The 24,494-nt window shown below is 44.0% G+C and overlaps 1 protein-coding gene across 5 annotated transcripts; it reads left to right on the top strand.

Moving 5' to 3' along the window:
* Positions 1-269: 269 nt before the first annotated feature.
* Hykk (hydroxylysine kinase) lies at positions 270-22,406 on the top strand. Of its 5 annotated transcripts, XM_063243592.1 has the most exons (6): positions 279-520; positions 843-1,048; positions 5,620-5,970; positions 7,471-7,610; positions 13,220-13,403; positions 18,445-22,406. In XM_063243592.1, exons 3-6 carry the CDS (start codon positions 5,625-5,627, stop codon positions 18,903-18,905), a joined length of 1,131 nt encoding a protein of 376 aa, XP_063099662.1. In that variant the 5' UTR covers positions 279-520; positions 843-1,048; positions 5,620-5,624; the 3' UTR covers positions 18,906-22,406. The 5 variants fall into 5 exon arrangements, with proteins under 5 accessions (XP_063099663.1, XP_063099662.1, XP_003463614.1 ...); XM_063243593.1 differs by lacking the exons at positions 843-1,048; positions 18,445-22,406 and adding an exon at positions 14,648-17,815 and having other exon boundaries at positions 270-520; XM_003463566.5 differs by lacking the exon at positions 843-1,048 and having other exon boundaries at positions 283-520.
* Positions 22,407-24,494: the final 2,088 nt, after the last annotated feature.

Genomic DNA, 24,494 nt, shown 5'->3' with positions numbered 1-24,494 from the left:
CAGACAAAAAGCGCCAGCGCCCGTTGGACCCGATCCGGGAGAAATTGTCCAAGCTACCCAACCAAGTAGACGGGGTGGAGCTAAAACGTGCCACTCAAGGACCTAATTCCTGCTGAGTGGGTACTTAGAGTGGGCGAGGCCATAGAGAGCCAATCAGAAAAAACTCCAGTTACGATAAGGCAGGGTTTTTTTTGGACTGGTGCAGGACCACAGGATGGGTGGGGTCAACTTCACGTTTAGAGGACTCTTGGCTGTGGGCAAAGTCTATCTAATGTGTCTGGCCAAGCCACGCCTTCCTGTAGTGTGAGCTGAGTGGGCGGGGAGGAGCGAGAGAGAGCAGCCAGTCTGAAATCCGGCACGCAGGGCTAGCTGGAGGGGCCGACCCAGTTCTTAGGGCTCAGCTCGTACAGCTCAGAGTCCATTTCTTCTGCTGTCTCAGGGGACTGGCTGTGAGCGCGACGCGGGATCTTGCAGTGAGCGGAGCAGGGAGTGGAGGCCTGCTGGGCCGGACCGGGCCGGGGTATGCTCGATGGCGGGGTGGTGATCCTGGGCGGGGATCCTGACCTCCATCCTGTGGTCCTCACCGCTCAGGATACACGGTCTTCTCCCCAGTCCTCACCCAGGGTGAGATCCCAGGAGAACCCAGGGCACTGCGCTCCTGATTCCCAGCAGAGAGTGGCAGAGGGAAGTGCCTGGTGGGAACCATTTCTGAGCTTCCCCTCGCCTCACTATAACTATGGACCTGACCTGTATGCCCTCCTCTTGCCCCGTTATCTTCTTGCATTTTGAGCCAGCCAGAAACCTGCTGGTCCACAGCTTTTTATTTTTCACTCAACATCAAGATCCAGGTGCACCCAGTCGTGCCTTATTATCTGCAAACGACTGAGTCCGGGTTTCCTGCTTTATTTCCTGTGGAGTGAAGGCAAACTTGGTTCAGTATTTAATATTCACTAAGTCACCATCTGGGTCCTGAAAACCCAACTCTGCTCTGCAACCCGGGAAGGACAGAAGTTTGCAGAGGAAAAGGAGACTGGGAAGATTGACTAAGGTTAGACTCTGGGCTTTGGGACCCTCTAGACGATATCAGGACTGACTCCTTATTTCTTGTCAGGAGTAACCTTGTGCAAAGTACAGAGTTTAAGGTCCAGCCTTCTGTTTCTGGGACAAGAATTGTGAGCTGATCTTGACCCTGTGGTTTTCTGGATGTTTTTTCACCAGGTGCCAAGTAAAATAGACAACCCTCCTCTAGGACTTGGGTCCCCTCCTCCCTCATCACATGCAGGACAGATTTGGTGAAGGAAACATCTATAACAAACACATTTCTCTGTGTATATTCGTTTGGGTTCAGGAACAAGCAGGTATCTGTGCCGTTCCTTTCAAGATTCGGGAGGCCTTGCTGTAACAAATTAAAAAGGCAAACATAAGCTCAAAGAGAAAAAACTTAAGTCTCATAGACTTTCCTGGGTCATCCAGTCCAGCTCTTTCTGGAGTGGCAGACCTGAATCTAAAATATGACTTTTTATGCACCAGCTTTGCCAGCAGTGCCTCACAGTGTGTTGGAAGCCAGGTCCTTCTGAGAGACATCTTAAAAGGCCCCTTCACAGATGTTATGCAGGCATGTGCTGGACCAGCAAAGAGTTGGCCTGCCCAGCTTCCTTTCAACTTTAAGAATTTAGGATTCAGGGCCAGGGATACAGCTCAGTAGCTCAGCACCTACCTGGAAAATGCAAGTTCCTGAGTTTGATTCCCGGTAACTCTCCCCATAAAAAAACAACAAAATTTTAATTATTATCAAATCTAGAGTTACTCTCACATCCTTAACACTTTGGAAACTGAAAAACTACTCCAGGTTTCACTGTGTAGTTAACACTGCAGTTCCTGTTATACTCAGAATCCAGACTTACACCAGTGTCTGTCTCCAGCAGCAATGTTTACATTTCCTCTAAAGTGTTAAGCCCAGAAAAACAGCAGCAAGATATGTTGGTTCCCAAAAGGTCAAGGGGAAAAAGTATTTTGAAATCCCACGGTAGGCTTTGTTATAATGTCTTTAGTGAACCAAATCTCAACAGCTTCATTTCCTTCTGAAAGGAAATCCTCTGGTAAACAAGGGAAGGGATTGTCAGGTGTGCAGTGGCGCGGTGCTGTGTGGCAGGAGAGGTGGCTTTGGGTGGACAGACAAGGAAAGGCCCTGGGGAATGGTGACATTGCAGGCTTTTACCCTCACTGCCATTCAGGTCATCAGGCTGTGTAGTCTTGGGACTGAGGCAGGGAGAAGAGCCCGGACACACCCGGAGTTTCCTTCCCTTCTCTCAGGGAGTAGGTGGCCTTTATGTGACAGAGCTGGGGTGACTGGCTGGGGTGACCAGTGGCAGGCCTGGCTGTGATGTGCGAACTCTAAGACATTTTTAAGACTTCCCCTCTTTGTCCTGGCTTGTCTCTCACTAGGGCTTATTTTTTTTTTTAAGGTAAAATTTACATTCAGTGAGATAGACAAATGTTGCATTCACTTCAGTTTTAAGCTAGATTTTGACAAATGTATTCTCCTGTACAATGAAAGCCTTGTCAAGAGACAGGGCTGGGGATGTGATGGAGGGGTAGAGTGCTTGCCCCACAGATGTGGGTTCAACCTCCAGCACTGCCAAATATCATTAAGGTATAGAACAATTTCCTCTCAACAAGTTCCCTGCACTTGGGAGGCTGAGACAGGAAAATTGCAAGCTGAGGTCAACCTGAGCTTCCTAGCAATACTCTGCCACCAAAAAAGAGCGCTCATGCTGCCTTCCTGCTAAAAGCAATGGTTGTTCTGCTTGTTTGCTTACTTTTTTCTTTCTGTGGCACTGGTGATTGAATCTAAGGTACACTAAGCTACATTCCCGTTCTTTGGGTTTTTTGTTTGTTTTAGCTTTTTGTTTTTATTTGTGGATTTTGGTTTGATTTGGTTTGATTGTAGTTTTAAAAAAAACAAAAACAAAAACAGTCTCATTATGTAGTTCAGGCTGGCCTGGGCTTGAACTCACTGTGTAACCCAAACAGCCTCCAACCTGTAGTGATCCTCCTGCCTCTGCCTCCTGAGTGTTGAGATTACAGGTGTGTACCAACATGCCCAGCTTATTTTATTTTATTTTACTTTATTTTATTTTGAGACAGGGTCTTGCTAAATTGCTAGGCTGGCCTAGAATTTTGGATCCTTCTACCTGTACCTGATGAGTGTTGGGATTTCAGGTGTGCAACACTGCACCCACCTGAGAGTTTTTTTTAATGGAGTGGTTCAAGGGATTGGACCCCAGCCAATATTTAATTCTTACGATGAGAGAGAATCTGTAAATTGCCAGGCTGGGCTCCAAATTGCAATCTTCCTGCCTCAGCCCGCAGACCGCTGGGATTATAGGAATACACCACCATGTCTGGCTCAGATTTGTTTGATGTGACACCTCATCCGGCTAGGCATGGGTCATATACCTGTTACCCCAGCACTCGGGAGGCCGAGGCTGGATTGTGAGTTCAAGGCCAGCCTGAACTTGTCTCAGTAAACAAAAACATTGAAAAATGGGGGGAAAAAGTTCAAATGAAAGGGAAATACAGGAGCATTAAGGAAATAAGGGAGAAAGGGGAGAAGTGACAAGAGAAAAAAAGGAATAGAAGTAAAAAGTGGAAACAAAGCTTTCATACATAAATAAAGGGGAAGAGAAGGAAGGGGAATGGGAAAAAAAGAAAAAGCAAGATATATCATGTTCAGGTACAAGCTCTCTGTGATGACTATTACAATTATGTATATCTAAAATGTACCAATAAAATAAAAGGTTTTTTAAAAAAGTCTCAAAAACACACAAACAAAAAAATGCATCCCCTATACAACCAACATCATACCCTAAAAGGCAACTCACCCCAAGATACTATCTGTCAAGTATAACTTAGTATGAAGGAAGGATCAGAAGAAAACTTTTGGGAAAGGAAGAAGGTAAAACTGTAAAAACCTTAGAGATTTGGTTCCTGGAGGATGCTCAGGCCAGGTGTGTGGCGCCAAGAGTGTAACTCCCAAGGGGAAGAGAGCTGGCTTCCCTCCCCGCCTCTCCAGTGGGACTCAAAGGCCCTGTGAAATACATCTTCCCTCGCCACTACCGTTCTGTCCCCTTCATCATCTGCCATAGTTTGGGCTTGTATTAAATCTGTAGGCTGCAAACTCAAGATCTAACTTTATTTTTTGCATCTGATAGCCGATTTTATTCCATGTTCCTTTTTGCAGTAGAAAATGTGTTCTTCACAGTTTAAAGTGACCCTAGTTACTTCAGTGTGAATCCAGTTTTTCCAGGTTTGCACTTAGTTAATTCAAGGTTTTCTTCAGCATTCTATAAGTCTGTTGCCTATTGCTTTACAGCAGTGTGTTTTGAGTTCTTGTTTTTACTTTTTATTGATTGGTTTAGTTTTTTTTTTTTTAATTGAAGTTGAGGGCTTCACAATGAGCTACAGCCCAGCCCTTCTTATTTTTTATTTTGAGACAGGGTCTCACTAACCTGCTAAATTGCCCAGGCTGGACTCACATTTGGCCATCTGCCTGCCTCAGCCTCCCAGATATTAGGATAACAGGCATGCACCACCATGCCCAGCTTCTTTAAATGGTTTTTATTGTCACAATGTCTGTGGTGGAGACAGAACTTTTCAACTGCTGCAGAACACAGGGCCTTACACAAGACTCAGGACATTGTCCACATCTTTTAATCTGAAGTACCTGGATAACCTAAATGGAGTCTATAATTTAACAAAATTCAGTAGAAAAGATTGCCCTGTTTGAATTTGTCTTTTTAACCAGGACTGGTGGTAAGACAGTGAAAAGGACACTAACCATGATTTAGGAGCCTGAAGAACCAGGTCTTGGGGCTGGGAATTTAGCTCAGTGGCATAAGCACCTGCCTTGCAAGCAGGCTGTCGTGAGTTTGATCCCTGGTACCGATAAAAAGGAAAAAGACAAAAAAAAAAAAAAATTAAGAACCAGGTCTTGCTGGAAGGGGACTTTGGCCGCTTAATTCCTAGCACCTGAACTTCCTCTGTAAAGGCGGAGGGGAGAGTGCAGGATTGGGTTCAGTGACCCCAAGGTGTTTTCCTGGTCTGTGCTTTCTCCCAGGACACAGCCTTCACTTCGGGAGAAAAGTTTTAAGATGATTCATGGTATTTTACAAGAATTTTTAGTACTTGCCAAAATAGTTACTTCTTTATTTCTTCCTTTCTTTCCTTCCTTCTTTCTTTCTTTTATTGGTAGTATTGGTGTCAAATCCAGTTTCTCCTGTCGATGAGCTGCACTCCTGGCCCCAAAACTTTTTGGGGTTGTGGGTAGGTTTGAGACAGGCTTTTGCTACAATGTAGTTCGGGCTAGCCTTGAACTCACTCAGCAGTCTTCCTGCCTACGCCTTCCAAGTGCTGGGATTATGGGCATGCACCACCACACCTGGCATGGCCCCAACACTGCCTCATCTCTCACTGATTTGATTTGTTTAGCTTTATGAATAAAAATAATCAAAAGAAATGTAGAACTATGGGAAACCAACATTCTTGGGCTATCTGCGGTAAACACTGAAGTAAATATCCCTTCCATATCCCCTTTCTGCTTGTTTGTTTGTTCCCCAGACGCAATGGCGAGTGGAGCCAATCAGCAGACACAGTCTCTGACCAAACCTGCTTTCACCGAGGCCCAAGCCTCTGCACTGGTGGAATCAGTATTTGGGTTAAAAGTATCAAAGATCCAGCCACTTCCGAGCTATGATGACCAAAACTTTCATGTTTACATCTCAAGAACAAATAACACTGCAGATGGCCCTGCCGAGTATGTCCTCAAAATATGCAACACTGAGACCAGCAAAAACCCAGATCTGATCGAAGTGCAGAATTGCATCATCATGTTTCTGAAGGCAGCTGGGTTTCCAACAGCGTGCGTGTGTCGCACTAAAGAGGGCAACACTACCTCGCTGGTATCCATAGGTGAGAGGCGCCAGTTCTCACATATTCCTGCACTTGGGCTCCCGGTGGAAATGCAGTGTTGGGCACAAGCTTACCATTCCAAGTGGAGCCTTGTCATTTCCCCAGCGTTTGGGAAAAGCCATCGATCACCAACATGGAGATTGGGCCTCTGGTTTGGAAGTGGTTGCAGCCAGCATCGGGGGTGGCTTTTCCACTTAGAAATCATCTGATGGGGAGAACATTTTTTGTTCTCATTTAACCAGAAATATAATCTTCCGTGTGTTTTTTTCAGTGCTGGGTATTGAACCCAGGGGCTTTCACATGCGAGTACACCACCACTGGGCCAAACCCTGACCTAAGTTAAACATTTCCACTCTTCAGAACCGCTGTAGATTCTGGTTCTGTGGTGCAGGAGAAAGAACGAACACAAGACTAGACATGAGGAACTGTAGATCAAGTTCTGTCTTTACCTTGGGCACCCACTTAATTCCCAAAGCTCAGTCCTCAATTGAGATTTGGTCTCCTTTACTCTCAATGACCAATTCTAAGATGTATCTAATCCAGCATGGAGCAACTTGAAATCTGTTTTTTGGAATTTTTTGAAGTTTGAAATCTTGATCATCTTTTATTCCATCATCCATTTTTTTGCTTTGGTTTGGTTTTTTGGTAATGGGGGTTTTAAAATGGGGTCTTGCTATGTATTTCAGGCCAGTTTTGAACTCATAATGTAGCCCAGGCTGGCCTTGAACTCATGGTGTTCCTCCTGCTTCAGCCTCCCAAATGCTGGGATTATAGGTGTGCACCACTATGCCCGACCTCTGTTCATCCATTCTTAATTTGCATGTTTCCAAATAACTGAAGGATGTGGTCCTGTGTTACAAACACAGGTTGTGGGGCTGAGGATTTAGCTCATCAGCATAAGCACCTGCCTTGCAAGCAGGCGGTAGTGAGTTTAATCCCCAGTACCGATAAAAAAGAAAAAGACAAAAAAAAAAAAAAAAAAAAAGAACAAACACAGGTTGTACCACAGTTGGCCCCTGAAGAAGCCTTATTTATTTATTTAGGGTCTCACTTGTAGCTCAAGCTAACATCAGACTCACTATGTAGCCCAGGCTGGCCTCAGTCTTGAAATTCTCTTGCCTCAGCCTCCTGATGAAAGGTATGTAACACCATGTCCAGCTAGAATAGTCAGTTCTGTATAAGCATAGAATTACTAAAGACTGTGGGTCCAAGGGATTGTCTAGTAGAAACCTCCCTACAGAGCTGAGGTGCAAGGAGCTGGGCTTATGTTCATGGGCCATAAATGCCAATTCTAAGGTTCTTGAATTGGCACCTGCTTGTGTGTCAGCTTAGCCCTGCTTCGTAGCATGCAGCAAAGTAGGTTTTGGTTAGCACATTTTTCTCCTCTTCAGTATGTTTTTAACAGTGGTCAGGTTAGTTTCTAGGGTTTTGTTTGTTTGTTTGTTTGTTTCCCTTTTTAGAGAACAGCTGAGAATGCCGTGTATCATTGCCTCCATCTAGATAACGGCTCTGGAACCAAAAGCCACCTGCTGAGGCTGCTGACCTTCCTCCCGGGCAGCCCCGTGGCCCAGACACCCACGAGCCCTCCGCTGTTATACGAAATTGGGAGGCTGGCGGCCACGTTGGATAAGACACTGGAAGTAAGAGTTTGGGTTTTATTTTGTTTATGAGGGATTTTTGTTTATCTAATCTTTAGAGTAAACTCAGGACCAGATTCTCTTCTTACACACGGTGTTTCCTAACATGCTTGCAGAAGCAAATGGGCGCTAGGAGTGTTTTAGGACAGCGAGGTTCCTCCCCCAGTCTGTGCTTTACTGTGTTGGTCACGGAAAAATAGTCTCTACTCACAGATTGGGACCTGAAGTTTTCGTCCAGATGGAGCACAGTCTGCTGGACCCCTGTATGAGGCAGTAGCTGAGTCACAAACAGATTAGCAGGGCTGCAAGTGTAGCTCGATGGTGCTCTTGGCAGGCACAGGCCTCTGGCTTCAGTCACCAATATGGAAAAAAAAAGAAGGAAAAGAAAAAGAAAAAGATTTATGCTAACAATATTTTGATTCCAGATAAACAGTTTGCCCAGTATTTTTCAGACCCAACCACATAACATCTTCATTTATTCAGTAAACGCTAACTGAGTTTTGGTTGTCTATTGCTGTTTTAAAAACATCCCCAACTTACTGACTCAGACCAATAATGGCTCTGAGGGTTGGCCACGTAGCTCATGTCACCTCTGGAGGATTAGGGCCTAGGTGCAGCAGGGTCTCACTGGAGCCCACAGGCCTTCTGCTCTCCAAACGGCTCCTCTGACCATGGGGTCTCGTCCTTCAGTGAAGCCCCAGCATCCTTGTAAGGTGGCTCTTGCCTTCCTAGGGACGGGGTTCCCAGAGGACGTGACTCATGGATACATCCTTGCCAGGCCTCTGTTTGAATCATGCTAGGTAGCATCCCATTGGCCAACATGAGTAGCAGGCTAATCCAACATCAGCTGGCACACCCACATGGTGTGAACCCAGCAGCATGCTTCAGAGGCCCAGCACGCTTGGTCCTGGCATCACTGTTTCATGCAGGTGCCTCCGGTCAGAGTAGAAGCTTCTCAAAATAGTGTGTGTTTCCTTATTCATCTTTTACCCTTTCTGTCTGGCGGTGTTAAATGCATGTGGAAGAGGGCCTTGGGAAGTGGCATCTGGGGTTGTTGAGTTAGGAGTGCGAGAGGTAAACAGAAAAGGAGGAAAGGCCTCGCTGCTGCAAGGAAAAGTGCACCTAAATCACAACATCACAGCAGCACCACTTCTGGGTTCCAGAGCCTATGGAGAGCTCCTTGTGGCCCGAGTGTGGGGACTGTAACTGAGAGAGGCAGATTATAAAACCTAGGTCATGTGTGACAGTGAGGACTTTGGACTTGTCTCCCTGAGGATGTGGGCGTTGAAAGGTTCCTCAGTGGACCCCACTTCCTGACTCCATCACTCAGGGGCCAACCGAGCTGCTGGATGGGCAGGAGCCAGACTGGAAACAGCAAAGAGTATGTCTGGGAACTACCTCGGCAGTCACAGGAAAGCTGGTTGAAGGCTTGAGCAACAGAAAGTTTAGGAGTGGCACCAATCCGTGTTGATGACTGATTATTAAAATATAAAAATATTTATAACAATAAATATTTAATTAGGAAGAGGGTTGAGCAGGATGTGGGTTCTAAGTGGCCACAGGACCATCCTAGGACCCAGGTCCCTGGGAGCCTCCATGTCTTGAAAGGAGGAACTGGGTGACAGGAAGGGGAGCCCAGAGAGCGGGTGTGAGAGCGGCTGAGGTCTGTGGAAGCCAGCCTTGAGTCTCACAGGGAAGCAGCTCTGTTCCTCCTCATTCTCCAGCTGGCATCTGCCCACCTCCACCCAACTCCTTCCAGTTTCTTTCCATTCCATTGGAGCTTTAGAAAGAAGGGGAAGGTGGGGACTCTGCCAGGAGTCAAGGAAGAGACAAGACAGGTCGCTCAGCCAATATTCATGGAGTGCTGATTACTCAGTAACTTGAGGCAGTAACAAGTTATTTCCCATGATGTAGGTTGGGAAGGCAGTTTTCTCTACTTATGTGGTTGGGAGCTGTAGGGAGACTTTGGAGAGTTCTAATTCTCTGTATTTAAAGAGACTTCATATTAATTGCCTCCTGGGAGTAAGCAAGCAAATAAAAATAAAAGATTTCTATTTACATTGCCATCTTCATTCAAAGTGTGTTTTTCATAGGACATGTATCTTTGAATCTTGCTTTTTTATATAGTTTGACAGTCTTTGCCTCTTACTTGGGATATTCAGACCATTTATGTTTAATGTGATTATTGATATAGTTAAGTTTGAGTCTGTCATCTTGCCTTTTAGTTATCTCATCTGATCTACCACTGGGCTACAACCCTATCCTTTTTTGTTTTTCACTTTGAGGTAAGTTTACGGAGTTGTCCAGGATTCCTTGAACCCGTGGTCCTCCTGACTCAGCCTCCTGGTAGCTGTAATTACAGGTGTGCATTAGCTAGTTTGAGGATCTTTATTGTTCTCATTCGTGTCTTTTATTGGCTCAACTCATTGTTTTATTATTTTAGTGATTAATTTAGCGTTTATAGAATAAATATTATCATTCTCCCTAGTTATATATTACTTCATGAATAGTATGAGATATGATGAAAAACTATGGTGAATTTTAATTTATTAGAGTAAAAGATACATTGCCATTCATCCCCTTAACAGCCCTTCCCCTCTCTCCTAACACACTCATCCTATTTTTCTAGCCACTTTCTAGAGCACTTCTGGAGTTCTCTTTCCTGAGGGTTTCCCCTCTGTGCTGTTGTCGCTGTTTCAATGTCCCGAATCATGATTTTGAGTTTGATGGAACCAGATCTAATGAACAAGGTGGATGAGGACACAGCACCATGATTTTATGAGCCTGCTTTTTCCCTTTGCATTTGAAGGCATTCACCAAAATTTTAGCAGCAGCATTCACCAAATATGTGATCATACCTTACAAAGGCACAAAAGAGCGCCTCCCGAACTGCCTCAGGATTGGCAAGGATGATGGGATAAATGTGTTGGAAATGAAGTGTGTCTTTTAATGTAATAAATATTTTTTATTTAAACACACCTTATTTTTTTGATCTGCCCTTATAGATGAACCTCACAGTAGTGTACTTCTGTGTCTTCCCTCCTGGCCTTTACACTATCATTGTCATACATTTTACTTATAAGTCCCATAATATATGGGGCGTGACGACACATGTGATCCTAGCACCTGGGATGCAGGGGTAGGAGGATTGCTGCAAGTTCAAAGCCAGCCTGGGCTACAGAGAAAGACCCTGTCTGAGGGTGACAGAACCACATTATTGCTGATACAATTTCTGCTGTGTGTCCAGCCACCTGCTGTGCTTTGCAAGTTGTTAAGTTGCCTTGTGGGAATAGGAAGCCTTTGAGGGAACACAGAAAAGCCTCTTCACTTGGTTCTGCAGTGCATTCATACTTTACCCCCATAGCTCATCTCCTCACCATCCTCTCCCCAGACTTAGAAGGACACAAGTTCTTAGTCTTCCTGGAAGCACCAGGTGCTGCAGGATCTGTGCACCATAACATACAGTGCAGGGTGACAACCTGCAGGTGGCAGAGGTTGGAGCTACTCTGCTGGGCTTGTGACAGCTGGCAGACCTGGGCATCCAGAATGGACAGGAGCTGTGAACAGACAGGACTGGACCAGAACCCAGGCATTCAATGTGCCAGGTGCTCACTGGAGGGAAGTGGGTGCCACTTGGTCCACAGATGGGCTGGAAGTCAGTCTCAGGGAAGGTCCCAGAGAACATGAAAGAAGGACACATGGAGCAGGCTTGTGAGTGTGCTGTGGTCAGAACTCGGCCTGGGGAAGCCAGGTGTTCCAAGTGGGGATGAGTGGGGGGGCAGGGCACAAAGAGGATGAGGAGGCTGCTGGCATTGGTTATCAGTAAGAGCACTGGGGATGCTGTCGGGAATCCAGGCTGGCCTACAAGCTTAGTCTGAGGAAAAAAAGAAGAATCAGGTGGATACAACACACACTGATGAGTATCGACACAGTGTGTTAGGCCTTCATTTCCTGTGTTACTTATTCCACAAGTGATAGATGTCTTGAGGTAACGCTAAAGGAGGCCAAGACCCAGGGTGCTGTCAGCCTGCATGTGGATGGCAGAGCCCGTTGGAACCCAGATCTGTCTGAAAGAGTCCTGAGTTCTTACCACTGCTGCCGGTCCCAGCAGGGAGTCTCTCCTCGGGGCATGGGACAAGAATGCCACCATGTAGGAGGCCCAGAGGCCTCCCCACTGGAAGCCCAAAAACAGTGTTCTAGTTTACCTTTATTTAAAAATAAAGAGTAGGAGGATGAGGCAGGAAGATCATTGCAAGTTCGAGACCAGCCTGGGCTACAAAGTGAACTCAAGACTAGCCTGAACTGCATAGCGAGACCCTGTCTCAAGACAAAAAATTAATTAATTAATTACAAAATAAAAATAAGACTAGAAGGACATGGTGGTACATTTCTATAATCCCAACACTTGGAAGGCTGAGGCAGGAAGATCACCTTGAGTTGAAGGCCAGCCTGGGATACATAATGAGTTCAAGACCAGCCTGAACTACATAGTGAGACCCTGTCTCAAGAAATAACATAAAAATAAGAGCTGCATGTATGCATGGTGAAAATTTCAAAAAGTGCTGAACTATGTAAAATAAAAATGTTCTCTTTCCAACATTTCTCTCTTCCTGGTCACAGTCCCATTCCCTAAAATTCACACACACACACACACACACACCCCAAGCAGAGTTTGAGGCTCTCACTCTGCGGAGTATTTTTGTGATCTTCTATAGCATCTAACACACCAGCCCATAAAGAGACTGAAAACTGTCCTATGAGGAACATGAAAAGGAACTCAAAACACTGAGGAGGCAAAGGCTATTTTGAAGATCCAGAAGCTGGGCATGGTGACACTCCAGCACTCAGGAGGCTGAGGAGGATTGCTGTGAGTTCAAGGCAGTCTGGGCTACATATCGAGACCCAATCTCCAAAACCAAACCAAACAAACAAGAAGGCCCAGAGAGCAGTCATCTGGAGGGCAGGAGGGCTGCTCCAGGGTCAACTGGAGCAGTTGGAGCCAGTGATGTGGATGCCATTGGAGAGGCAGGTTTTAGCTCAGCAAAAGGAAGGACACAGAGCCGTTTCATATAAGGGGAAGGATGTTCATAAAAAAGGCTAGCAAAATATCCAAGAAAGGGCGGGAATTTTAGAGTGGTCAGAAGTCCTCGCCCAGTAGGTGCTTTTGAAAGTAGAGACTTGTTGGGAGAGAAGGAGGCAGGCGCTCACTGTGCTGTATGAGGAGCAGCACCAGGGGGCAGGGGGCAGGGGACAGAGGTGGCAGAAGCAAAGGGTGGGGTTGCAGGGTGGGGGTGGGCGGGTGCCAGGGGCTCCTGGACTGGCAGGCAGGGCAAGGAGAGAGGTGGAAGAGCTCAGGGTGGGGATGAGGGCCAGGGTCTGACAAAGGTGTGAAAAAGCACTGGAGAAGGGCCTCCACAGACACACGGTGGGGAGGCAGAGCCGTGTCACCAAACACCAGGTCCCCTGTGAACGTGGAAGCCTGGCAGTGGGGGTGGGTGTGGATGGCGCAGGTCAGGGGCCTCCGGTCTTTAGAACCCTGGAGTGGGTCATCCTGCAGCGCTGAGCAGGCTCCAGCCTGGTCCCTGCAAGGCTCTTTGTTGCTTTTGGCTTAGACTTTCCATCACCCGAAGTTACGCAGCCTTCATCGGGACGACTTCATCTGGAATCTGAAAAATGTTCCGCTTCTGGAGAAATACACGGATGCCATGGGCCAGAACCAAAACCGCGAGATTGTTGAACAGGTGATTCAGCTGTTCAAGAAGGAAGTAGTGACCAAGCTAAGCCATTTTCGAGAATGTAAGTAACCCGCAGTCAAATACATATTTTTCTTGATATGTATGTGTGTGATATAGGTATATGTAGTTTTGGTTTGGTTTGGTTTTAGCTTTTTTTTTTTTTTTGAGACAAAAATCTCACTATGTAGCCTAGGCTGGCCTCTAATCTCAGTGATCTTCCTGCTTCAGCCTCCTAAGTGCTGGGATTCTCACCATGCCTGGCTTTTCTTGATTCTTAAACTGTCAAATGTCACACCATCAGAAACTATGTATAAAGGATTGACTTAGCTTTCTCAATTCTTAAAACTGCCATACTTATTCCTATTGACTTTGTCACAAATAGTATTTTTATTTTTCTCAAACTTGCTTCATTTGAAGAAGCTTGGGGCTGGGGATTTAGCTCAGTGGCATAAGCACCTGCCTTGCAAGCAGGCAGTCATGAGTTCGATCCCTGGTACCAATTAAAGAAAAATGAAGAAGCTAGGTATGGTGATGAACCGCTGTATAATGCCAGCACTTGGGAGGCTGAGGATGAGGCCAAGTAAGACAGTGTCTCAAAAAGCAAAAGACAAAATAACAACAAAATTGCTACATTTGAAGTTCCTTTAAAAGTTACATGATTGAATTTGCATACTACTTATGTATGACTTACAAATGATTTATAGCAGCATTTAAAATTTTCCAACTTTATAAATGGTAGGGCATTGTATATTATCTACAACCTGCTCTGTTTAATTCAGTTTGTGTTTCAGATTTTCATTAATATATATAGTTATAGTTTATTTAGTGTCTTAGTTTTCTCTAGTTGCTGACAAAATATCTGACTCCCAAGATTAAGGAAGGAAAGGTTTATTTAGCTCACAGCTTGTGGAGGTTTCAGTCCATATTCAGCTGGCTTCAAGGCAGAGTGGCCTGACACAGGGGAACACTTCAAGGCAGCAGAAGACAACAAAAACATCCAGAGCAAAAAGACGGGAGAACAGTTCTCTTTTTCTCCCTTATACTGTAAGCAGGCTATCCCTCACCCCACCTCACCCACCAGGACAGGTGTTGCAGTTACACCATCTCTGTGCCCTCCTCTTGCACAGGCTCAGGATGTTTACAAAGTGAGGACCCTGGCCCCCTGCTGAGATAAACATCTAAACTTCTCAACTTGACACAATATATCAACCATTACATTTAGTTTACTAGTTTTAATTGTGAATATCCCTTAATTTATTTGAGCATATCATCGCTTTTTGTCCTTTCTTGCTGATGGAGCAACAGGCAGTGATTCCCTGGTGGAGATGGAAGCAGCCCTCCTGCCCAGTAGTCAGCACTGGTCAGAACAAGGCCCCAAGAGCGGCCCAGAGACACCAGGGTGGGTGGGTGGGTGGTCTGTTCTGCATTTGCTTATTTTATGTAAATATATATACAAGTGTAGCAGAAAAACTGCGTTGTTTCTTTCCCCTGAAAAATGTTTTTCCTGCAGTTTTTATCTCATTAAAATGGTACCCACATTCTCCTCATTTGGTAAAGAAATTAATCTAGAAGTCATGGGCCCAACTTTGTTCTTGCTCTCACATCGGACATCCTATCGAAGCAGATGCATTTTGCCTTTGAAGTCTACCTGCCTTCCACCCTCTCTTCCTGCCTTCACACCTATCCTTAGCCCAAACCACCAGCGCTAGGGAGCCTCCTGAAGGGTGTTCACATGACAGGGTGTGTGTGTGTGTGTGTGTGTGTGTGTGTGTGTGTGTGTGTGTGTGTGCTGCTTCTCGTTTGCAAGATTAGCCAAGTTGCATGTAGCAATAGTTTGTTAACTTTTATTACTATAGCATGTCTTACTCATAAACATGCTGCACATTATTCTTTTTAAATTTTTATTAGGCCATGTTTGCAGGACATGTGATGACATTCTCTGTGGGGAGCTGGTGCATATACATACATAAAAACATGTCGTTTTTTTACATCCTTTTCCTCTCCTTTACGTCCTGCCTCCTTCCTAGCTCCCCTTGCCTTTTGCAAAAAATCTTTTCCTTTTTTTCTATGTTCCTTCTTTTATTTTGCTCCTTAAATTATTTATTCTTTGAATTTTTCATACAAAAGAAACTATGTAATATTTAAGCTTGTGCATTTGCTTTATTTCACTTACATGGTCTCAAGATGTAGCCATTGTCCTACAAATGACTCAAGTTTATCTTTCTATACAGCAGAGCAGTTCTACCTTGTGTATAATGCCACATTTTCTGTATATATTCATCTTTTGATGGACAAGTGAGCCACTTCCAAAATTCAGCTATTATGAGTCATGCTGTTACAGACTTAGGTATGCATATTATCTTGAAAGATATTTGGAGTGTTTTTCACTTTTTGCTATTGGGAGTAGTGATGCTCTGAGCATTTCTGAGCCCAGACTATATGTTTATTAATTTGCTGGTTTGATATGTAGGAATAGGATTGCTAGGTCATAGAACATGTCTGTGTCAACTTGACTGGATAACAGTATCAGACAGTTTTCAAAAGCAAATGAAATTCTCATTCCCATTGCCACTACCAGGTGACCAGGTGCGTCCAGCAGATAAAATATATAATGAAACATACATATGCCTTTTCCTTTTTTTTTTTTTTTTTTTTTTGGTATCAGGGATCGAACTCATGACTGCACTTGCAAGGCAAGCGCTTATGCCGCTGAGCTAAATCCCCAGCCTATGCAATATATATGTATACTTTAACATTTTAACATTTTTAAAGGGCAAAAAGAAAAAAAGAGGAAAAGCAATCCTTAGGATGTACATGCTTCCCTCAATATGTCAGACTTAAAATTTTTGCCAGTGTGATTTGTGTAACAGCTTCTTACTATGGTTTTAAGTATATTTCCCCAATTTTGACCACGTGAACATACTCTTGTGAAATGCCTAAATTTTTTTTGCCTACTTTTCTACTGGAATGTTTTTTCTTTGTTGGTAGAAGCTCTAAGTATATCCTAAAAGGAAACACTTTTTTTTTTGTACTAGAGATCAAACTCATGACCTAGTACTTGCCAGGCAAGCATTTGTGCTACCTAGCTAAATCCTCAGCCCTGTAAATATATTCTAGACAAGTCCTTTGCTGTATGTATTGCAAGTATTTTTGGCTTGTCTTTTTATTCTATTATGTGTTTTTGTGAAAAAATCTTTAATTTATTGTTTCAAGTACATTCATCTTTTAGTTCATGGTTAATAAAGCATATTGGGGAGACTATTTTCCCCACCTTATGGCCAAGAGCTATTCTCCTATATTATTTTCTTAAAATTTTATAGTTTTTGCTTTTTACATTAGCTCTGCAATCCATCTGTAATTTATTTAGTGTATTGTATGAGTTTTTATTATGGCTTGTACATTTTCCCTCCACCTTTTGTTGAAAAGTCACCCGTTTTCTTCTTCATTGTAGTACTAGAGAGTGAACCAAGAGCCTTTAGACTGAGCTGCATCTCCAGCCCTTTCTCTTTTATTTTTTAATTGGAGACAAGGTCTAAGTTGCCCGTGCTTGTCTTGAACTTGCATTGCAGTCTGTGTGCCTTAGCTTCTCAGAGTGCTGGGATTACAGGCATGGACCGCCATGCCCAGCTTCCTCTGTTCTGTAGGACCGCCTCTGTGGTAAATCAAATGTTTCTGTCCTTTGCAGTCTCTAGTCTGTTTGACTGTGTCTACATCCATTTGGCACTGTGTGTATCAGTGGCATCAGGTTAAGGGCGGCAACAATTAACCCTCATACTATCGTAGACCACAATAACAAAGGTTTCGCTCTAACTCAAGCTGCACATCTATCATGGATTGGCCAGGTCACAGGTTCTATCCCCAGCACACCTAAGCGAAAAAACAAACAAACCACTCTGACTAGGATTGTCTGTTGTTTTTATTTCTGTCAGACTTTGCTTCCTATAGTTTGGATCCATTGGGATACATCCTGATTTTTGGATTGTGCAGTTTAAAATTTTCACATTCCAGTTTCAGCAGTGTTCACGGTTGTGCTGCTCTTGTGCAACCACTGGAATGGTTTAGGATGCTGGAAGAAATCAGCATTACACTTGGAAAATAAAATCACATTTTTGTGTCACCTATTTATTGTAGAATATATGATTTGATGGTTTTGTCACCTGCAGACAAACCTAATCTTATACTCATCCTTAGTCAATGGCTTAAATTACTGCTTCCCAAACTATCCACATAAAAGACAAGTTCAGGTTTCACCTCCCAACCACCTACAGTCTGACACTAGTGTGTGTGTGTGTGTGTGTGTGTGTGTGTGTGTGTGTGACCCTGTCACCCTCAGGCTGCTGCAACTACCTATCAGACAAAACTCAGTGGAGCTGCTCCATGCTCCATTTAGTGACACAACGCCACCAGCTATGCTCTTGTGGTCAGATTGCTATAAAATGTAAACATTCTCAGCTTCTGTCCTTACCTTGTGCATGTCAGTAATATTTTGTAGACCAGCACAGCCACAGATCCCATGCTGAACAGTAGCACTGGCTCAAAATGCCATCTACCTCGGCCATCAAAAACTGGGGACGCTACATTGTCATCAGACTGGAGGCTGTATCATCAGCTGCATGAAGACATATATAAAAGCGCACACAGACCATTCCAGGACTCTCTGCTTCTGTTTTATTTTATTTTATTTTAGAGAAAAATAAAACAATTTCAAAACACAACAATTAGGGGATAACAATGGTATATACATTGCACATTGCTATCTTCATCTGCTTCTTATAACATGAATGTGTTTGTATTCATTAAACATTCTTGGTTTTGAGCAGTTCTCCTTTTCATTTTATTCTTCTAGCAGCCAAAGTCAGGATTTCTCATGACTATAAATTCCATCTTCTACCCTTTCATTGATGAGAAGCAAAAGTAAAGACAACCCCAAAATCAGCTGCATCCTTTTCAGAGAAAATGATTTTATTTCAAGAAAAGAAAAGGGGGGGTGGCCTTTTATCTCTAACTGCTCATCAGATTCTGTGAACAGCCTTGCCTAAGAAACAGAAGTAGAGCGATAATGAACTGGGATATAAAGTAACTTCCCACGATTCTGCTTTCAGGCATCAATCATGGCGACCTTAATGACCATAACATTCTAGTCCAGCCCAGCAAGTCAGCCCCTGGAGATGCGGGATACCAAGTGTCTGGAGTTTTAGACTTTGGTGACATGAGCTACGGCTACTATGTTTTTGAAGTAGCGATCACCATCATGTACATGATGATTGAGAGCAGGAGCCCTATACAAGTTGGAGGCTATATCCTGGCAGGGTTCGAAAGTGTTGTCCCGCTGACTGCTGTAGAGAGAAGTGCTTTGTTCCTGCTCGTGTGTAGTCGTTTCTGTCAGTCACTTGTCATGGCCGCCCACTCTTGCCAACTGTACCCAGAGAACAAAGAGTACCTCATGATTACTGCAAAAACCGGCTGGAAGCACTTACAGCAAATGTTTGACATGGGCCAGAAAGCGGTCGAGGAGGTCTGGTTTGAAACTGCCAGTTCCTATGAGGCTGGGAGCTCCATCTGACTGGGTAAGAGTTCACATTTACTGGGGTCATTATGCCATGAGGCCAAACCAAAGTTTGTGAGGGTGGCTCTTGCGTAGAGAAACATGAATTAATGGGATAGATCCATTCTTAATACGGTAGAGCACATGAAACTCTCAAGCAGTGATGGCAAACCTATGGTGCGCATATTGTTGTGTTTTACCTTTAAGGCACAAGATGTAAATGTATGAGTTGTTTTCTTCTAAATGAAAACCTCAGTATTCAAATTTAATTGCAGTCTCAGCACTTTACAATAAATAAGGGAGTTTTGGGTTGCAGTTTGGGCATTAGGCCTCTAAAAAGCTTGCCATCACTGCTCTTAGGTCTGCAAGCAATCGCAGGATCACTTTGTTTTTTTTTTTGAGGCAAGGTCTTACTCTGTAGTTCAGACTGGCCTTAAACTCACTATGTAACCCAGGATGGCCTCAAACTCATAGCAATCCTCCTGTCTCAGCCTCCTAAGTGGTGAGGTTGGGCATGAACTACCATGCCCAGCTTCAGGACCACTTTGAAATTTAAGAATTCAGTTCTCCATGGGGCCATGTGCCTGGAGGTGTGAAACCCACAAACACTACCTTATTCTGAATCATACCATTTGTCAAGGTCTATCCCAGCCTTCCATCAAGACTTCTTTTAAACTTTGAAAGGAATAGTCACATGTATGTATATAAATAAAGTTACACATTATAAATAATTGGACATAAATGCAGTTCTGGCAAACATATCACCTGTTGTATGAAACTGCTCTCTCTTTTCTGTTTCATGGCCATTGCTTTGTGTAATGCATTATGCTTGTGCAGGCATCTCGCCCAAGAGCTATGTGATCATGGTGGAGACCATGAAGAACTTGCTTTTGTCCCCTCCCCACTTCTCACACCGATGGTTGTACCTTTCCCAGAGAAAGGTCTTTGAATGTATATCTTTGCACAATGAACGCAAAAAGAAAGGCTGGAGAAGACACCCGCTGTGATGGCTGTGGGGGTAACACAGGTGTAATTATGTGAGAAAAAGGTTAGCTCTGAGGAGGTGATTTCTTTCAAATCAGATTATATTAGTATATTTTAGATATACATAAAGATCACATTCATCATAGAAAATTTGTAACTATACATGATATAACTTGATTTTCCCCACCCCTACCCTCCCTTTAATTCTTCCTTCCCCATTTACAAGCTTTCTTTCCTTGTCTTCCTTCTTTTCTCTTTTATTTTTTACTTTTTCCTTCTTTCTTTTCCCTCTCTTCCCTTCCTTGATCTCCTCCCCATTTGAACATTTGCTTCCTATTTCAAAATGTATCTTCCTTAAGATACATTTTGGTCCTTATTTGCACTTTGGTATTTCACACCAGAGAAACAATGTGATAGTTACACTTATCTGATTTATTTCAATTAAGAGTATGGACTTAGCTGGATGTGGTGGCTCACACCTGTAATCCTAGCACTCCAGAGGCTGAGGCAGGAGGATCATTGTAAGTTCGAGACCAGCCTGGGCTACAAAGGGAGCTCAAGGCCAGTGTGAGCTGCATAGCAAGATCTTGTCTCAAAAAGACAAAAAAAAAAAAAAAAAAGAGTATGGAATCAAGGTGCATCCATATTCCTAAGAATGTCTCAAACTTATTTATGGCAGAGTAATATTCCATTGTATTTAAAAAAAAAAACCACATCCATTCGTCAGTTGATGGGCATTTGGCCTGTTTCCAAGATTTGGCTATTACAAACTGTGCTGCTATAAACATGGGTGTGCACGTATCATTGGGATATGATGCTTTTCTTTTGGAAAGATACCCACAAGGGGAATAGTCCTAGTTTTTTGAGGAATCTCCATACTGATTTCCATAATGGTTGCACCATGTCTATATGCCACCAAAAGTAGAGAAGGGGTCCTTTTTCCCCACCATCCTGCCAGCATTTTTTATTGGTTAATTTCTTGATACTAGCCATTCTTTCAGGGGTGAGACATGAGAAGATGATTGAAACTGGAACTTCCAAGGTAGATGCTAGGAGACAGTAGAGCTGAAAAGCAGCATATTAAGACCTCCAGTTAAGATCATTAATTGACTCAGAGCCAGGGCTTCGAGCAGGTTTTTTGATGCAGTCCACACTCCTAACCACTGCAAAATATTATACAACTGACTTCCTCTGCCTCCCCTCTGGCTTGTCCTCGCTGCATGCACACACTCTCACACACACACACACACACACACACACACACACACACACACACCACACGGCAGGGGGAACCAGTGAGGTCACGCACTTGAAATCACTTGCGCTTCTCAAATTTAACTTGACCATTAAGAAAACTGCAGGCTAGGAAAACGGACTGAAATTTTGTTCACTCCCAAATCACTGTTCATCCTCCTCTGTAATGAACTAGAACAGATTTCCCTCTTGATTGCTGTGGTGGTTTAGATCTAAACTGTCTTCCAAACGTCTCTGGCGTGTGGAAGGTGACTGGGTCATGGGAATGCTACAGTGGATTCAGTAATCAGTTCAGCCTCGGACTGGGTGTCAGCAGGCTGAGCCGGGTTGGAGGTGGTCTCTGGGGCGGGACTAGGATGGGCGTGTCCTTGTCCTCAGCCCCGCCCTTCTCTCACTGCTTCCTGAATGCGAGGGATTAAGTTTTCCTTCAGGAGGTCCTTCCACCATATTTGTGTCTTGGAGCCAGCCAACCAGACAAAAACTATGAGGCAAAGTAAATCTCTCTTAAGACACGGATGTGGAATATTTTGTCCCAGTGACCGGAAAGTCACTAATTACTTATGTTAACATGGATTTCTTTAACGAGTTCCTATTGCTGATCACTACTTTAAAACCTATCTTTCTTTCCTTCCTTTTTGGTGGTACTAGGATTGAACTCAGGACCTTTGCACTGAGCTGTATTCTCAGCACATCCCCTCCCTTTTTTGTTTTGAGATACGTTCTTGCTAAGTTGCCAGGGTGGGCCTGAACTTGTGATCTTTCTGTCTCTGCCTTCCAGTGTGCTGGGATTACAAATATGTATCTGGACACTTGGCACTATTTAAGTACATGTTACACTAAAATGATATTTTACTGCTTAGAGTTTGTTCTAGCTGATCTTTAATCATCAGTTGCAATTTCATAAATTCTTTGATGGCTGTGATGGCTAATTTTAGGTGTCCATTTGACTGGAGTAAGGGCTACTATGATAGTGGATAAAGCATTCATTTGGGGTGTGCCTGTGAGGATTCTGAATCAGGGGACTGAGTAAGGAAGACCCCCTCACCAATGTGAATAAGCACATCCAGTCCATGAACGATGATCTAATCTTCCTTCTGGTGTTGGGACAGCCACCTTTTTATGGCCTTGGACATCAGAACTCCAGGTTCTTGCCCTTTGAACTCCAGGACTTACACCAGCGGCTTCCAGCTATCAGGTCTTTGACTCAAGCTGATGGCACGTAGTGGGACTTATTGCTTCTGTAATCATATGGCAAATCACCCAATAAATTCCCATAATAAATTTCCTGTCCAATTGGTTTTCTTTGGAAACCTTAACTAGTACAGTGACATGAATTGAATATCAAATCATCTTCAAACCAAGCACCATGACAGGCCCCTAGCATACCCTCTGTAAAGATCTGTTGAATGAACTGCAAGAATGAAAACAATTCAAGTGCCAGGTTCTGGTCTTTTCCATTAATAAAGAAAAAAACAGATTTTAGATTTAGGAATCAATGCCAAATATCTGGTAAAGACATCTGGCTCTTGTCTTTTTCTGTCCAGATATTTATCTTCTAGATATGACAATGAAGCTTTATTTTCTTGTATTCTTATCCTTAGTTTCCTCCGCTGATATCCTTCATATTAGAGGCAGGTTAGAATCTGTTACAAGTATTGCTGTGTGACAGTTTAGCTAAACACTGAGAAAAAACTTCAGTCATGATGTTATTATCTCATGGGTCATGAACACAGGCCCACAGACGGCTTGTCTCTGTTCCACAATACCCCAGGTCTTGACTGAAAAAGACTTGGAGGCTGAAAGAGTTGATGCCTATGAAAACTGAACACTGGGGACCAGGATCATCTGGAGGAATCTGCACTCATCTATGTGGCAGGTGATGCTAGAACCACATCTGACATGTGACCAAACATCTCTTCACATGGCCTGTGTTTGCTCACAAAAATGAAGGGTCATCCCCAGAGGACAAGACAGAAGTATATTACTTTTTATGGCCTATTCTCAGAAGTCACATTATCACCTCCGGCTCACCCAGTTTCAGGGCAAGGTGACACAGAACCTTTGGTGGGAATTACTGATGGCACACTAAAGAACATGATGGGTGGGAGAACTTGAGGCCTTATCAAGCTAACAGGTCATTGAATCTTGACTTACTATTTCCAACAGGAAAAGTGTGGCATCAAAAGCATTCTACAACTTGGCCTCAGACGCTTGTCCTCCTTTACTTCCTGTATTCTCTCTCCCACTCTTCCATTCAAGCCAGACTGAACTAGTCTATCACCTAAACTTGTCACACTCATTTTTCTGCTCTTTTATTTCCATAGATCCTCTTTCTTTGACCTAAGAAAGTCTATCTTTCACTTAAAACTCAACGTTTGCTGACCTCTGAAGAATGAACCAAGGTGGGAAAGCAGGGGTTTCTAAAGGTAGCTTAAATTAGGGAACCCGAGGATGCTTCAGAGCACTGCCTAGGTGCAACCCTATGCTAAGTCGCCTCTCTACTTGGGAAGCAGAGTTGACAGTAAAGACTTCAAAATGCACCTCACTCCAGGCCACTTCACGGTCAAAGTCCAGATCCCAAAGCTTTGCACCCTACATGGAAAGGATAAACTCCCAATGCTCTGAAATAACTTATTATTAACCCAGATCTAGCCAGCCCACTAATCCCACCCCAAGCTAAACAAATAGTACTTCACATAGCTGTACAAAAAAAGGTTGAAGAGATGGATACAGCACAGCACAACAAAGATAAAATGCTGTGTGTACAATGATGCAGGGTATTGCTTTAACTAGGTTGATGGAGTAAGTTCTTCCAAAAGTGCCAACCCATCATGATTTATTTTATACATTTTAAAAAGGCAAATACCAGCCAGGACTGATGGCTCACATCTGTAATCCCAGCACTCAGAACACTGAGGCAAGGAGAATCATCATCACGAGTACGAGGACAGCCTGGGCTACATAGTTCAAGGCCAGCCTGCACTGCACAGCATAATCCTGTTTCAAAAACACCAATACATAAATAAATACGCATATATCAGCCATAAAAGTGGAAGCCATATCTGAGAACGGAGCCGCTGAGCAGAAAGTTGTCTTCTGTGGCTGGGGCCAGTATGGGTATCATGGCTGGACAGGCAGGTGACTGAGCTCCGTCTGTACTACTGCTGTGCTAGGTCTGCGCCTCGTGAAAAAGTGAAACAGCGTAGGGCGCAGGTTGAAATTGCTGATGCCCCCAGGCAGTGTCTCCCAGCACTCCTCCGAGCCTATCCGGCCCTGCACCTCCGGGAAGTAGGTCTGCGTGGCACGCTCCACCCCAAATCCTTTGCGTGCGCCGCCTTCCAGGTTTATGAGTGCTTGTCCCGCTTCCCT

This window comes from Cavia porcellus, unplaced genomic scaffold (assembly GCF_034190915.1).
Source record: "Cavia porcellus strain 051 isolate PalLab524CR breed Dunkin Hartley unplaced genomic scaffold, mCavPor4.1 scaffold_38, whole genome shotgun sequence".
Taxonomy (NCBI): domain Eukaryota; kingdom Metazoa; phylum Chordata; class Mammalia; order Rodentia; family Caviidae; genus Cavia; species Cavia porcellus.
The sequence above is the reverse complement of the archived record's forward strand: the minus strand, read 5'-3'. Positions and strand labels throughout refer to the sequence as shown.